Source organism: Diceros bicornis, chromosome 12 (assembly GCF_020826845.1).
Source record: "Diceros bicornis minor isolate mBicDic1 chromosome 12, mDicBic1.mat.cur, whole genome shotgun sequence".
NCBI classification, from domain to species: Eukaryota; Metazoa; Chordata; class Mammalia; order Perissodactyla; family Rhinocerotidae; genus Diceros; species Diceros bicornis.
In genome coordinates this window covers 47,501,770-47,518,438 of record NC_080751.1, presented here as the reverse complement: position 1 = coordinate 47,518,438, position 16,669 = coordinate 47,501,770, and the positions used below count along the sequence as shown (strand labels likewise).

The following is a 16,669-nucleotide window of genomic DNA, read 5'->3' as shown; positions in this document are numbered from 1 at the left end:
TCTTGCTCCGTGCAGTACGGTGAGCTGGGCATCACGCCAGCTTAACAGTGCATTTATAGTGTGCGGGTGTAAAATGGACAGTCACTTAAACCCAGAGTTCCGTTGATCTCTGCACACATTTGCCTTTTGTTTAGGTGTTGTATAGACTGGCCCTAATTGGCGCTTCTAAAAATGTCCGTCTGTCCCCTGAGAGGATGGGATATTCACCAGGTGAGGGGTTGAACCCTTGACAGAGCCTTCTGTAGGGTACTCTTCATAGGTGGGTCTCCCTGGCCTCGTTTAAGGTCTAGACTGAGAGTCAGAGGTTCACCTCTGTGACGTTTTATCACGTGGTGGCACATGGAGAAAAACAAAATCCTTAAGTGTTTTGCAGAAGAAGAAAAAGGAGAAATATGTATTGGAGCTGTTTTATCTTGTATGTATCAACTATGTTTCACAAGTTTCATACCAGTTTTCCTAGTAATATACTTTTAATGATATAAATGTTGAAACTTGACCTTATTTATTCAACAAAGATTCATTCAAAGTGCCTACTATGCGCAAGCACTGTTCTAGGCACTGGGGAGACAGCAGTGAATCAAAGTCCCCATCCCCTTGGAGCTTACATTTTCCTAGGGAGAGACAGGCAGCAAACAACAAAACAGTGAATAGAGAGCACACAAGGTGGGGATAAGGGTGGGGAGAAAAGCATAGCGGGACGGGGCGGAGTGGAGAAGATTGGGGACAGGTTGTTTTGTTTTCTATGGAATGATCAGGGAACGCCTCACTGATCAGGTGACATTTATAAAGAGACCCAGAAGAACTGCAGGACTCCTGGGGAAGAGGCAGAACCCTCAGTACAGGCAGAGCAAGAGCCCTGGGGTGGGAGCGTGCTGTGCGTGTTCAGGGAGAAGTGGGGAGGCCCGTGTGGGTGGGACCCAGGGAGCAGGAAGGGGAGAGGAGGGGAGCAGAGAGGTCACGGTGGGCCAGGACATGCAGTCCCATGGCTGATTGTAGGACTTCATTGAGATGGAAACTTTGGAGGGTTTTAAGCAAAGGGGCGCCGTGATCTGTCTTATCTTTAAAGGGATTTCTCTGGTGCTAGGTTGAGCGTAGAGTGTGGGGTGTGAAGGGCAGGAGTGGAAGCAGAGAGACCAATTGGGAGGCTTTTCCAGTAATCCAGGTGAGAGATAGTGGCGGCTTGGACCACGATAGTTGCGTGGAGGTGGGGAGAAGTGGTCAGACTCTGGTTATATGGTAAGGGTAGAATCATTAGGATTCGAATTAGATGTGAGGAGTGAGAGGAAGAGAGAAGCAAGGATGACTATAATGTTTTTGGGCTAAATCATGGAGTTGCAGCTCTGGGGTAAAATCAGTTTGGTCTGGGGCATTTTTAGTTTGGAATCCCCATTAGACCTAAGTGGAGATAATGAATAGACAGTGAATAGCTAATCTGGAGTTCAGGAGAGAGATTGGGAATCGATCTGTAATTTGCAAGTTGTCAGCCGTAGGTGGTTTTTAAGCCTTAAGACTAGATGACATCAGAGTGAGTGTAGATAGAGAAGAGAGACCCCAGGACTGAGCCCAGAGACCCTCCAACTTTGGGAGACTGGGCAGGTGAGGAACGACTAGCAAAGGAAATGGAGAAGGAGCCCTGGCAAAACAGAAGGAAACCGAGAGAGCCGTGACCTGGAAGCCAAGTGGAGAAAGGGTGGGAGGAGTGCCGGTGGGTCAGGTCAGACAAGAAGCGGGAACTAACTGTTGTGCGTTTAGCATCATCCTCATCGTCTTGACAAGAGCCATTTCAGTAGAGTGGTGGAGGCAAAGTCTCATTAGAGTGGTTTCAAGAGAGAAAGGGGTGAACTGGGGGCAGTGGTTATACAACCCTGCTGCAGACCCTGAGTGCTGGTTCACAAATCGGATTTTACTGTGAAGTAGAACAGCCTTGGAGGCTTTCACAGAAGAGGGATTTGAGCTAGACCTTGAAGGACAGGTGGGCTCTCTCCATTGGAGTGAAGAGGGTAATCTGACAAAGACCCTAAGATGGAAAGGTCAAGGTCAAATCCCCCTGGAACAGAGAGTTCTAGTAGCAGGATGTAAGGACAAAAAAAAGATAGCTTTGGCCAAGATTTTTAGGGCCTTAATTGCCAAATGAAGAGTGTAGACTTCGTCCTTTATAGGGAGTGAGGAGGCTCGTTTTTGAGCAGATGAATGACATGATGACACAGGTGCTTTGGGAAGCATAACGGGGTGGTATCAGGAGGGACTACAGCAGGGAGAGACCTGAGGCCAGGACAGCTGTCACTCACATTGCAGACATCCCAGATGTGTGACAGTAAGCACCCAAAGCCAGGTGATGGCGGTAGGAATAGGGGCAAAGATTCACTATCCTTGCTTTGTGAGTTTAATGAAGGAGAGAGTGCAGATATTGCCAACATCCGTGTTCGTTACTAGAGATTTCTCTAGTGACTTCTCAGATTTACTGTTGGATTGAAATTTAATGTCTGTAACTCTTTTCTGCATCTGATGTATTATTGATAAATTGTTCCTCCATCTTATCTCTAAGCAAATTTTGCAATCAGTCAAGCTTTGCCACTTTACTCTGATTAAGTGTGGCCTGCCAGGACGGCTGGATCTTGGCCTGTTCTCTCTCTTCGCTGAAGTTGCAGGCTTCCATGTCTCATCTGGATAGCCCATGCTACCTCTCACTTCGTCCTCTATACATACTAACACTCTGAATAGCCTCACCCTTTACAAAGCACTTTCCCCCTCTGCCATCTTTGGATGTGAGTTCAAAACCTGTGAGCTAGTTAGCTGGTTAGTACTTGTCCCATTTTACAGAAGAAACTGAGGCTCAGAAAAGTTAAGTGAATTATCCCAAATCATGCAGCTCGTTAGCAGAAGACCTGGGAGTCCTGGTCCTAAGTTGACTTCAGGTTTGATCTCTAAAAAAATGGTGCCATGAGCTTGTGAGCCCCGAGCATCCTGCCCCATATTCCAGAAAAGGACATTTTAAGGAAGGTGGCTCTTACAACTGGCCAGGTGCCTCTGAAAGTAAAATATATCCCCAGTAAGTTGTCCTGGGTTCCTGGGAAGTTCAGATCAAATATGACCACAGGAGTAATTCTTAATTGTGACCATGTGCCTGTGATCTGTGTGGCCTGGCCAGGTGTAGTTTTGTGTCACTCTCCTGTCCCTATCACCTACAATGCCAGCAGCTCTCCAGGGCTCATGTAGTAAGTGCCAGAAGAGTTGTTTGTTAGAGTTGGGGTTGAATGGAGTGTTTAGCCATAGAGGCCTAGATCTAGGCATGGAAACACAGGAGCACCCACACTTCTTTTTCTCCAAGTAGTTTTTTGCTGAAAGATTTATTCTTATTGGCAGAACTGCTCAGAAGCGGCTTCTCTCTTAGGTTCACATTAAAGAAAATGACTCTCTCCCCTTAGACTTGAGGGCTCTGAACTAGAGCTTTGAGTATTTTGTGATAAAGAAGGAAGTGTGGGTGGATCGTAGTCAGAGCTGCACTGAGTTTAGTGGAGCGAAATGATACAAAGGACAGGCTGAGAGCCCCTGAGAAGTAACTGTCATCCTGAGAGGCCTGTGGGGGCAGGATTGTCCTTGATCGCAGCTGAATCCCCAAAACTTAGACCAGTGAAGTGCTCAGGAAATATTCACTGAACAATGGTGATATAATTAATCACCCAGTAAGACATCCTCCTCCATCCTGGGCAGATCCTTCTAACTTTCCCTGCTGTTGCCAAGTAGAGCCTTGGTAAGCTTCTGTGGGAAGAGAACTCACACTGTCGAGTCTCTGTTCTTTGCAGGGTTTCACCTGAAATGTACCCGTGTGCAGGTACAGAGGCACAAGAATTTCAAAGCTGCTTCTCTGCTGCTCTCACCTAGGATAAAACCTGAGGTGAAACAATTGATCCCAGCTCTGGGGCCTCTGCAGAGGTTTTGGCTGCTTAGCTGTTGGCATTTGTGGGTTTGGTGAACTAGATCTCACATTAGCCTTTTCTATTGAGGTCTCAGAAACCAGCGGCAGGTCGGCTCCTGTTGTGATGAGAAGGTTCAATGCTGTGCGCACTGGACCAGGCAGGGGAGGGCTCAGGGGTGCTCTGGCATGGAAACGTGTCACATAAATGTCAAGGTAGTTTTCTTCCCAGGTTCCTCCGGGAAATTCATACCACATATATCAGGGTTTCTCACTGAGCCAGCTAAACACCATCCCCCAACACACCGACACACAGGATCAGCCCAGAATCACCCAGCCTTGACCTACCGAATCAGGACCTATGAGAATTAGCACATTTTCTAAGCTCTTTGGGTGATTCAGATGTGATAGAAAAGTTTGAGAATCACTGGTTTGTACTCAGGCCCCTGCTTCTGTAAATGATAATATTTCCAGTAAATTCTCTTTTTAATTCTAGAGTTTTCAGGGACTCATTGAACTTTTCAAAACAGTAACAGTGTCTAGTTCTTGCCATGTCTGAGGCCTTATAATTTAAATAAGAAAGCAGGAGACTGAGAAGTAAGGCCAAGTTGACTTGATTCTTGGGGCAACAGGAAGACCTGGGCTCTAAAGTCACAGACCTGGATTTGTACCCAGCTCTGCCAGTTCCTGGCTGCATAATCTTGGGCAGTTTACTTAACCTCTCTGAATTTATTTCCCTGGCGGGTACTCAGTGAATTCACAGTAGAAGCTGAGCAGATACTCTTCTCTATCACTTTTCCCTTCTCTCAAATTCCTCTTAAGGTTTACTTCTTGAGAGGCTGGTAACTTCGGGATAGATGACGATCACTCAAAGCAGAGAGGATTATTAATTAATTCTATTTTAAGTTATATAACTTATATTTTATGTATTTTATTTTGGACTAAATTAGGCTCTTTATTAGTGAGTATGCAATATTACCAATGTTGAGTAACGTTATAAAAATCAGTTGCTAATATGGCAGGATCTGGCCAAGAGGAGGTACGTGATTAATGCAGACTTTTATTGTCACATTTTAAAGACAGAGGTTCTTAAGAATTATTTCTTTAAAATGTTGGGCTACTTACTGTTAGATAGATGAAATAAGGATATACAAATGTATTTGCAGGAGCCAAGGAAAGCTCTGAATTTTTTTCACTGGTCCTTTTTAGAACTTGGCTTTAAAAAAAAAAAAAGTCCTGGGGCCAGCCCCGTGGCCTAGCGGTTAAGTGTGCACGCTCTGCTGCTGGCGGCCCGGGTTCAGATCCTGGGGATGCCGACACCACTTGTCAGGCCATGCTGTGGCGGCGTCCCCTATAAAGTACAGGAAGACAGGCACAGATGTTAGCCCAGGGCCGGTCTTCCTCAGCAAAAAGAGGAGGATTGGCATGGATGTTAGCTCAGGGCTGATCTTCCTCACAAAAAAAAAAAAAAAAGTCCTGACATTTGTGATAAAGAATATTATTATTCTCAATTTTGTTTCATGTTGTAGTATCTTGTTGATTGAAGTACCGTACCTATATGATCAAGTTAGATAATGTAAATATATTTACTGAAGATCGTCTTCTAATCTACGTGGTTCCAGTGGTAACATAGCAGACGTTGAAGACTTAAATCGGGCAGCACCTCGTGAGGCCTGCTACAGTTCATTCCCATTTAGAGGAGGAGAGTGGAGGGGAATTGGCTAAGAAATGCATAAAGAGTGGAAGATGCTTTAACTTTTTCACTTCTGTGACGTATTTTATATAAGTGATTCAACACTCATGGATTAAAGAGCAGCAGTTCTTAAAGTATAATATTTAGCTGATAGAAAGTAAAAGAAATCCTTCCATTTCAGCCAGTCCCTGTCAGCTTGCACAAAACTATAGAGCCAACACCACTTGACATGAAAAAGCAAAGCTTCTAACCCTGGTGGAGGAGAAAAAAATTTTCCCCCTTTCAAATGGTTTTAAGACACGCTTCCCACCCCTGCAAAGCTAGTGACTCTCTAGCGTTAATGATGGAAATGCAGAAACTGGATCTTTCCTGTCCCAGGACATCCTGTATTGAATTGAATGTACCATCCATTTGGGTTGAGGAAACAAAAGTCAGCAATAAGCAGTCCCTCCACCATCTCTTACGAAAAATGTCCCCTTCTTTTAGAAATGTATGTCCCAGAACCAACCAATATTCCCATAGAGAAGACAAATCGTCGTGGAGAGATTGACCTGGAGGTTCCTGTGTGGCCCACACCCAGTGAAAATGACATTATCCATCTCCCCAGAGGTGAGTGCCCACGTCACCTGAGATCTGTCTGGTCTTATATATAGTCTACTTTTTTTTTTTCCCCTAATTTTTAACTTCTTAACTTTTTAAATGGCTTGACCAAGTGAGTTGAGATAGCTACTCCAGGGAGGACTTGCTTGGCTGTAACATATTTAACAACCCGGATGATAAAATAAATCTTCAGGTAACTGGGTCATATGCTTCCTTCTGACCCCACATGTTCAGATACCTAGTGATGATGGAAAGAAATATGTCCTTGTCCTAAAGCTTGGTATCTGGAATTTCTGAGCCATCTCTCATATTTATACATGTGCATAAACTTTGTAAGCAGAGTAATAAATTATTCACTGTCCCTGTGGATTCTATTCTAAGCATTTATGCATTAGGTTATCCTCTACTTGTAGGTAGTTTTCACCCCACGAGGGTTCAATTTATTATGAGTGTTGATTTTTCCACTCACCAGGTTTATTCCATGCTTTTGTTTTCTTGCTCTGTCCTTTCAGTTGTGTATAATAGAAATGTTATTCTGTCTCTCAATAGTTGTGGCAAAGCAAAGCTGAATTCCTGTCAATATTGCCTTTATAAAAGTAGACCTCCTGATCAAAATAGTACAAACTTGCTCTTAGCCATGACTCAGTACTGCCTCCTGGCTACTCCAAGGACATTTTCAAAATCATTGCTATACCGTTGTTGGAATATTTCTTTTGGAAGAAGGAATATTAATTGCTTGAGAGATTAATGTCTGTTACTCTAGATATTCTGAGTGTTGTGCTTAGATCAAGCTGGATGACCAGAGAGCCAATTCTGGGTGCAGTGTTTTGGCTCCTTGTATAATTGCTCTGACTGAATGGTGCCTTAGCATTATGTTTACATTCATTCAGTCAATAAATATTAGTGCCTACTCTGTGCCACACACTCTTCTAGATGCTGGGCTTTGGTCATAGGAACAGCCTTATTTATTGTAACATGTTGAGGACCTGTGCATTACATAGTATCTCTGTTAGAACGACCCTGAGGAGAAGTTTTATGCTTCTTGTAAGCAACAGATACGTTTTAATCTTCAAGACATTGTGAAGCTTACTGATGACACTTGTTGCCATTTTTGCTTTGGATGCTAGAAAGCTCAAAGCTAAATTTGATGGCCTGCTTTTAGCATCAGAACACAACTTAAGGACTGAATTTTGTAAACAGACCTCAGTTGAAGCTTCATTTTCCTTTCACCAAGATTTTCCTTAATTTACTTCTTAATCTTCTTGTATGACATATTTCTAAAACCATTTCCAATATCATTTGGAATATGGTAAGGCAAAAATTCATTCCTTTATTCATTGTGTATTTAAAACCTGAATTTATCAATAAAATGTTATTTTTACCTTTGGCATTTTTCTTGATGCTGATAAATATGTTCCTTTTTTTCCCCTGCCTATGAAGTATCACCATCTACACTGGCTAAAATGACTAGAAAGGTTCTCTTCTTCCCATCCCCCACATACACAAAGAAGCATATTAATAAAAATCTGATTTTTAAACTGTAGACAGTCTTAATATGACAAAGCTGTGCTACTTCAAGTTTCCAGAACAATTTAAGAGCAACTCCTTTTGATTGTATGAGTCCTGCACCTTTCACTAACCTGATCTTTGATGCATTTAGACAACCTGACTACAGTGGTTTATTTGAAACAAAAGAAAAATAAGGAAACTTCCCGAGTGCCCCTGATTGGTATATATTTAATTTTGTCATCTCTGCTTGCAATATTCATTGCAAGAATGATGACTTAAAGGAACAGAAAGACCTTCATTCAGAAGAGCAAAATTAAATGTCCCCTGTGCAGTATGTTAACTAATAGGCCTATTAGTTAGGAAAATTATCTAATAGGCCTAGTGAGTTTTCAACAAGTTTATGAAAAGTAAGGAGATTTTTTTTTTTTTTAAGATTTTATTTATTTTTTTCCCCCCAAAGCCCCAGTAGATAGTTGTATGTCATAGCTGCACATCCTTCCAGTTGCTGTATGTGGGACGCAGCCCCAGCATGGCGGGAGAAGCGATGCACGCCCGGGATCCGAACCCGGGCTGCCAGCAGCGGAGCGCGTGCACTTAACCGCTAAGCCACGGGGCCAGGCCTAGGAGTTTTTGCTTAGAGCTCAGTGAACCAGACTATCAACCAAGAGACCAAGCTCTTGATTCTGGCTTAGTTTTTGCTGTTACACTAGTAATGAGTCTCAGCTATGACACTAGTAAGTAGAAGAATACTTTGTCCTAGTCTGCTATTTGCTAGTAAGCAAGGAGCTAAGCTAAGGTTTCTGCTTCAGAATCTTAGAAGACCATGTAGTTAATATTAATCAAAATATTTTTAGTAGTCCAATTTTAGTCACTTGTTAAAGTCTACAAAAGAATTTTCTTATTTTCTTGACCAGGTAGAACCAGCATTATCCTGCCCAATTATTAACTGTCTCACCCTAATATTTCCTTTTCTACATCCATCTCCAAGAACTCTGCCCTCTCATAAGGGCTCTTTGGATCAATGTTAGACTTTAATCATGTTTTAGCCTTAGAGTACTAGGAAGCAATAAAACCAAGTTGCTCATCTCTAGTTGCAGTGTAATTAAAATAATCCTTAAAAATTCTGGTTTAGGTAATAAATGCTTGTAATTTTTTTTCTCGTAGACATGGGTCACCTCCAGGTAGATTACAGAGATAATAACAGGCTGCACCCAGGCGAAGATTCTTCGCTGGATTCCATTGCATCAGTTGTGGTTCCCATAATAATAGGCCTGTCTATTATAATAGCATTCCTATTCATCAATCAGAAGAAACAGTGGATCCCACTGCTTTGCTGGTATCGAACACCAACTAAGGTATTGTCCTGAAAATGTTTCAGTCTCTCTTGAATGATCAACTAGGAAAGCTTGCGTGCTTCTGTTTCCTTAAAATTGCTTGATGTCTTCTACATTAGCCAGTGAAATTTTTACTCTGCTCTTCCTAGCCTCAAGTGCACCTCAGGCTGTAGCAATCAGATATGTAGTTCTTGCCCAGGGCTGGATCAATCACTAGATGAATTATCCATCATCCATTGGTTAATGAATCCTGACCTTTCACAGATCCAATTTCCTGGATTTACTTTAAAGTTTTCAAATGAACAAATACCTCTGGATTGATTCCTAAGTCATTGCTATTTATATTAGAAATTAAAACTTGATCACCTGGTATTTCTCAATGATCTATCAACTTAGAATTGGGAGAGAAAAGAAATCATAAAGGGAAGGTGTTAATACTCAAGAAGGGCAAGAAGAGAGCTAGAAGATGATGAGGATGCACAGAAGTCCAGAGGACAGAGAGACGTGCCAAAGGCAAGCAGAAAGGGGAAAAGAAGCAAAAGACGAAAGAGATTGTGTAAAATAATACCAGACAAGGTAGAGAGAGGCAGGTTTCCCATTGAGAGAGAAAGAATATGTATTTGTTGTCAAATCTGCCTATTTTAAAAAGCGAGAAAGAATTAATTTTCATTAAGGGAAATAAATCATGATTCTTTCCAACCCTAATTCTGCCTTTTTTGTGTGTGTGGGTGAGGGAGACTGGCCCTGGGCTAACATTGGTGCCCATCTTCCTCTGCTTTATATGGGACGCCGCCACAGCATGGCTTGACAAGCGGTGCGTCGGTGCATGCCCGGGATCCGAACCCACAAACCCCAGGCTGCCGCAGTGGAGCGCACACGCTTAACCACTACGCCACCGGGCCGGCCCCCCTAATTCTACCTTTTGCATTTAGTTTTTTCCTTAAAAAATCATACAACCTTAAGAATTGAATAAAGCCTGAATAATTATTTTAATTCAATTTACCATCTAGATAACCCTACCATATAAAATTACTGTCAGATGGTTATCCTGCCTCTGATTTTCCCTCAACAAATATGCATTGGGCACAGCCTATGTGCTGGACATGTTCTGGTCGGGACCCAGGGCTGATCAAGACAAGTCCCCACTGTGCAAAACTGGGAAAAGGACCTGCTCGTAAAGTGCGTGGAGTGACTGGATACAGACAGGAGCTGCCCCAACCTGGGATGCTGTTTTACAGCCTGAATGATTCAAAATTGTCTGTTTATCTTAAAATCTGTCTGTCTGGTAACTTCCACTCATTCTTCACCCTCTTAAGCACTAGTCAGCACGTCAACGATTTGAAAATAGTTGTCACTTCACCCATCTTTTTTTTTTTCTTAGTTCCTTTATCCACTCTGTTTGATGACATTTCACCTTGAAACGCAGTTTGTCAGTATCCGTCATAAAACTATCGTTGGTACTAGAACAGGATGTCAACTCTACGTACAGCCCATCACTGTGTTATCTCCCTTGAATCAGGTACTAAATTTCTCTTAATTTGGGATCTGTAAAGCACCTAATTCTTTGTGGTTTTTCCTTCTCTCATTAAATAGCCTTCTTCCTTAAATAATCAGCTGGTATCTGTGGACTGCAAGAAAGGAACCAGAGTCCAGGCAGACAGTTCCCAGAGAATGCTAAGAATTGCTGAACCAGATGCAAGATTCAGTGGCTTCTACAGCATGCAAAAACAGAACCATCTACAGGCAGACAATTTCTACCAAACAGTGTGAAGAAAGGCAACTTGGATGAGGTTTTAAAAGACAGAAAACGACTAAATCTGCTCTTAAAAGTAAACTAGAATTTGTGCACTTGCTTAGTGGATTGTATTGGATTGTGACTTGATGTACCGCGCTAAGAACTCACTGGGATGGGGTCTGTCTACAGCAGTGTGCAGAACAAGCATTCCCACCTTTCCTCAAGATAACTGACCAAGTGTTTTCTTAGAACCAAAGTTTTTAAAGTTGCTAAGATATATTTGCTTGTAATATAGCTGTAGAGATATTTGGGGGTGGGGACAGTGAGTTTGGTTGGGGAAATGGGTGGGAGGGTGGTGTTGGGAAGACAAATTGGTCAGCTTGGCTCGGGGAGAAATCCAGTCAATTAAAGCAGTTCAGTGGCCCAGAGGATATTTTTTCCTGTTGCTCTGAAGACTGCACTGGTTGCTGCAAAGCCCAGGCCTGAATGAGCAAGAAACAAAAAAGGCCTTGCGATCCAGCTGCCATAACCACCTTAGAACTACCAGACGAGTGCATCAGAACCTTTTGATAGCCATCCCAGGTCTAAAGCCACAATTTTCTTTTCTATACAGTCACAACTGCGGTAGGCGGTGAGGAAGCAAGAGAAATGTGATAGCCACGTTTCTCTAAAGCGGGTTCGTAAGGATATATACAGTTATACTTTTTGCTGCTTTTGTTTTCTTCCAAGCCAATCAGCTAGTTCCTAGCAGAGTCAGCAAATGAACAAGACCTAAGTGGTGTCGTGACGTGAGCACTGGAGCTTTTCTTACGACAACGTGGCAGGAAGGAGGGAGAGGGTGAAGGACACCAGGCATTTCCAGGGGCTATACTTCATTGTGTGTTGTTGCTTTGTTCTGTTATATTGTTGGTTGTTCATAGTTTTTGTTGAAGCTCTAGCTTAAGAAGAGACTTTTTTTAAAAAAGACTGTTTGGGGATTTTTTTTCCTTATTATATACTGATTCTACAAAATAGAAACTACTTCATTTTAATTGTATATTATTCAAGCACCTTTGTTGAAGCTCAAAAAAAAATGCCTCTTTAAACTTTAGCAATTATAGGAATATTTATGTAACTATCTTATGCTTCAAAAAAAAACAAAAGTATTTGTGTGCGTGTGTATATAATATATATATACATATATATTTATACACATACAATTTATGTTTTCCTGTTGAATGTATTTTTATGAGATTTTAACCAGAACAAAGACAAACAGGCATTCCATATCAATGCTTTCGATCACTTACAAATTTTTGAATAACATAAAATCTCATTCTACCTGCAGTTTAATTGGGAAGAAAGATGTGTGTGTGAGTGTGTGTGTGTGTGTGTGTGTGTGTACGCACACGCCTTGAGCAATCAGCATCACACCTGCTATGGAGAAGGTATTTCTTTATTACAGTCTTCTTCCTCATTTGGATTTGCTTTCAGTTGGTTTTCAATTCGCTCACTGGCCAGAGACACTGATGGCAGTTTATCTGCGTCATTAATCAGCTCCTGGATATTTTTTCTTTTTTTTCAAACAACTGTTTGAAACAACTACTGGAATATTGTCCATAATAAGCTGGAAGTTTGTTGTAGTTTGCCTCAAATATAACTGACTGTATACTATAGTGTTAACTTTTCAAACAGCTCTTAGCACTTTTATACTAATTACCCATTTGTGCATTGATTTTTCTTTTAAAAATGCTTGTTGTGAAAGACACAGATACCCAGTATGCTTAATGTGAAAGAAAATGTGTTCTGTTTTGTAAAGGAACTTTCAAGTATTGTTGTAAATACTTGGACAGAGGTTGCTGAACTTTAAAAAAAATTAATTTATTATTATAATGACCTAATTTATTAATCTGAAGATTAACCATTTTTTTTGTCTTAGAATATCAAAAACAAAGGAAAAGAAAAAGGTGTTCTAGCTGTTTGCATCAAAGAAAAAAAAGATTTATTATCAAGGGGCAATATTTTTATCTATTTCCAAAATAAATTTGTTAATGATATGATGTTACCAAAATAGATTTACATCAGCCTGATTAGTATAAAATTTTGTTGACAATTAATCCATTCCTGGCATAAAAAGTCTTTATCAAAAAAATTGTAAATGCTTGCTTTTTGTTTTTTCAATCATGGCCATATTATGAAAATACTAACAGGATATAGGACAAGGTGTAAATTTTTTTATTATTATTTTAAAGATATGATTTATCCTGAGTGCTGTATCTGTTACTCTTTTACTTTGGTTCCTGTTGTGCTCTTGTAAAAGAAAAACAAATATAATTTCCTGAAGAATAAAATAGATATATGGCACTTGGAGTGCACTGTAGTTCTACGGTTTGTTTTGTTTTCTTCAAAAACCAAAGCTGTAAGGGGATCATTTGCAACTTGGTTCCTGGCAGCAAATAAACACTTTGAATCTAAATCACACAGTGCAACTTTCAAACAGATTCCGTATCTGGGGTTAGAAAGACGAATCGTCCTTTTCTTTTAAGGTTGTCAGTCTGATGACCCTCCAGCGTCACAAGCAGCCCCAGTGCTTTGCTCAGAAGGCAGGCCTTCCCCAAGGAATCCTCGTAAAAAAGGTGCCACCCAGGGTGTACGGCATAGGGCTGCTGCTCTTAGGGTGACTTCAAACACCCGTCATCAGTCACAAATCAGAAACAGGCATGTCATCTCATGATTAGTGTCAGACTCATCACGTGTAGGAGAAGGTTTGTGATGGGAAACCCTGGTAGTTTACTGTTGGAGAAGAGTTTACAAGGGGACTGTGAGTTGACAGGAAAAATATATATTTTTTAATACATTTCAGCAGCATCAGCTTAAGAATGAACTATAAATAGATCACTGTTGAATGGTCTCTTCAAAAAACATCCTCAGGGCTTTTGACTCTATAGTATGCCCTCTAAAGCAATATTTCTTTAGTATAAGGCATACTTTTTACAAATTCAGATCAAATTATTAATATTGTATAAGTATGCATCTTCATCAGTTCGAGGGCAACGGGCAAATAAGTAAGTTCCAGATATTCACTATCAATCAAATAAGACATTACTGAAACAAGGAACCGTCTCAAGTTCCGCATGTCCCTAGATAACAGCTGAAATGTGAGGCTGGCAGCAAACTCCAAACTGAGCCACTGCCTTTGCAGTCCTGGTGTCCTCGTATTGAGGGGAGTGAGGACTGTGGACAGGCCTGTAGGCTCACAGATGTTTCAGTGGGATTTTTAAAAGATCCCTGATAGCAGGTCCTATACAGACTCTTGCTACACTCCTATTATCTAAAAGAGGAAGCCGCCACAGCTGTTGGGAATGTCTCCCAGACCCCCAAGAAGAGCAGGACTTCTTCTGTCATTGCACAGCAGCTCAGCACAATCCGGAAAAGTCCCTCTCTCCCCTCCTCAGCATCATGAGGCTAATCAGGGTTTCACCAGCTCACACACCGTATGGAATATGTGGAACAGTAAAGAGAAGAATCGAGCACTGCAGGGGAAGAAAAATAAAAAATACAACCAAAACTCTCAAAAATAAAGCGCTCAAGCATATACTACCTTTTTTTTCAACTTTTATTAAATGGCATTGACTTGATTGGAACTGGCAAAAGTGTTTCATGACTAGTGATGTATCCATGAGTAGCTGTTTCTAGAATTAGTACTTTAGGAAAACACACGGGGGTGAAAATGTAACACAGTAATGAGAATGGGCATGGATGCTGCAGCATACAGTTTCTTAAGCACCTTAAAGGATACAAACTCCTCTTAAAGGCCACTTCTTCACAGACACGTGAAACAAAACATTTAAACATCTAAAGTTAAACAATACAAGATTCTGAAAGGGAATGGTAACTGAAATGTTTACAGTGTGAACAATGGTGAAACACACAGCAACCTCTAAAATCAGTCATCTCCAACAGATTCGATGTTTGCTAAGTATTAAGCCAAGATAATGCATATTCTGGTGTCCCTTCTTCCAAGAACAGCCCAAGTTTGTTAAGTTTCAGTCTCTCTGGACAATACTGGTAGGTAATATTTATACTGACAATTCTCTTATAAAAAATCAGTGTTGGGACTTCCCATCACTGAAGAATAGCTATAGTATAAATCTCTCAATTCTTTAAACTAGTTCATCAGTGCAGTTTAGATCTAGAAAGCCATAAAAACTCAAATGGGCATACTGACAGTTAATGAAAAATATAACTGCACATGCACAATTAATATTACTCCCCCTTACTCTACAAAGTTGGAGAAGAGTCCATAATTGTTAGTGTTTAACAAAAGAAATCTCTAAAATTCAAAATAGTGCCATATTTCTCTTGGCTCATAATATAAGGAATTAGTGAAGGCATGATCTTTTAACACTGAATCACAAACACAAGTTCAAGTGTGCTGAGTTTCCAATAGCAGGAAGGTAATGGTAGCCAGCTTTCAGAATAATGCTATAGGAAATCTAGCTTGTAGTCCACAGATAAAGCTGCTCCTGGAGTGATGCTGCCCTAAGTAGGACACAGAACTAGAGAAAGAAAAAGAAAACTTTTAAACAGAAATGTATATTTTGTATACATTTACATAAAACATATAAACACTTTATATACATTTTATATGTATATAAGAAAACACCATTAAGTAATGAGAACTAACTGCAACGATCTTTAGTAGCAATTCTTTTAAAAAAGGTTTTAAAAGGCTGCACCCAACAATGAAAAGTTCTCAAGACACATTTATTAGAATTTCCCAGAAATGAGATACCAAAAGGCCATGTCTTTTAAGGTACGCTTAGAGACAGACGCCCATAGCGTTAGCCCAATACCATGAGGCTTGTAACAGCCAACGGGCTCCCTGGTGAAGTCAAAGGGTGCCAGTCTGCACACATTATACCCATCTAGGATCAGCGCAGTGGGAACCAATATCTACACGACTAGCCTCTGGTACAACTGTTGAAGGCAGGGCTGGCTGCAGGCTGCAGTGGGGTAATTAAGCAGGTGTGAGAAAGAGAAGCTTAAGTAGCTCATAAGGCAGCTATCCCATTTTTCTCAGGCCAAATGAGGCCACTTTTCTAGCTTCTTTCACTTCTCACCTTTCCATTAAAATTAAGGTGGTATATTTAGGCAGCCAAGCCATGGTCACTGGTGTGAAAACAACAATGAGAAAGTCCCACCAAGAAAGGGGAAGGAGAGGTCTCCCTTGAGGAATAGCCCCTCCCAGGCAAAGCTTCTACTCTTGATCCCTGAGGAAGAGGAATCATTAACCGACTGTGGATTTCCAGGATGGGTGGAAAAGAGCATTTTAAATCACCCCACATCCGCACCTTCCCACACATCTGAACACTTCTGAGCATCACACTCCCCTCTTCATTTTCCAGGACTGTAGGGCCACCGCTTTAGTCTGAACCCTAGCTTCTTTTCCACCCAGTCCTCACGATCCAAAGCTGAGACAAAACAACAACACATGCACACAAGCAGCTCATCAGAAGCAGGCACAGGATAGACAGACCTGGGCTCACACACTGGAGCCAGTGGCCTGCGCGTGAGGAGCAGAACTAGATGCTTCCCTAAGGCATGCGGGATAGGGTCACAGTTACAGTCCTGGGTTTTCAGAGGAAAAAATTAAAAATCATTTTCCCCCAGAGCACTCTGTTCTCTGGTCATAAAATTCTTCCATGCAGTCAAGTGATAAATAGCTAGAGAATGCTTCAGAAGCTCATTCTATCTCTGGCCCTCAAGGCAGTGCCCTAGGGACCCACTATAATTAAAAATTAAGACATGTTCTTTATGTTCATCTCATTCCTGTTTCACATCTATAAGAACAAACCTTAGAACAATCCAGTTTTCATATAAATGCTAGCACAACACACAAGCAA

At 41.2% G+C, this 16,669-nt stretch overlaps 2 protein-coding genes across 12 annotated transcripts in view; one reads left to right on the top strand and one right to left on the bottom strand.

Annotated features, from left to right (window-relative positions):
• CRIM1 (cysteine rich transmembrane BMP regulator 1) overlaps positions 1-13,133 on the top strand; it is a 193,449-nt gene extending 180,316 nt beyond the window's left edge. For all 6 annotated transcript variants that reach the window (XM_058551447.1, XM_058551446.1, XM_058551443.1 and 3 more), the window contains 3 exons: positions 6,093-6,215; positions 8,880-9,070; positions 10,643-13,133. In XM_058551447.1, coding sequence (XP_058407430.1) covers positions 6,093-6,215; positions 8,880-9,070; positions 10,643-10,819 — 491 coding nt within the window. In that variant the 3' untranslated portion in view covers positions 10,820-13,133. The remainder of the gene's footprint in view (positions 1-6,092; positions 6,216-8,879; positions 9,071-10,642) is intronic.
• Positions 13,134-14,361: 1,228 nt separating this feature from the next.
• FEZ2 (fasciculation and elongation protein zeta 2) overlaps positions 14,362-16,669 on the bottom strand; it is a 71,607-nt gene continuing 69,299 nt past the window's right edge. For all 6 annotated transcript variants that reach the window (XM_058551441.1, XM_058551436.1, XM_058551438.1 and 3 more), the window contains one exon: positions 14,362-15,322. In XM_058551441.1, the coding sequence (XP_058407424.1) occupies positions 15,306-15,322 (17 nt within the window). In that variant the 3' untranslated portion in view covers positions 14,362-15,305. The remainder of the gene's footprint in view (positions 15,323-16,669) is intronic.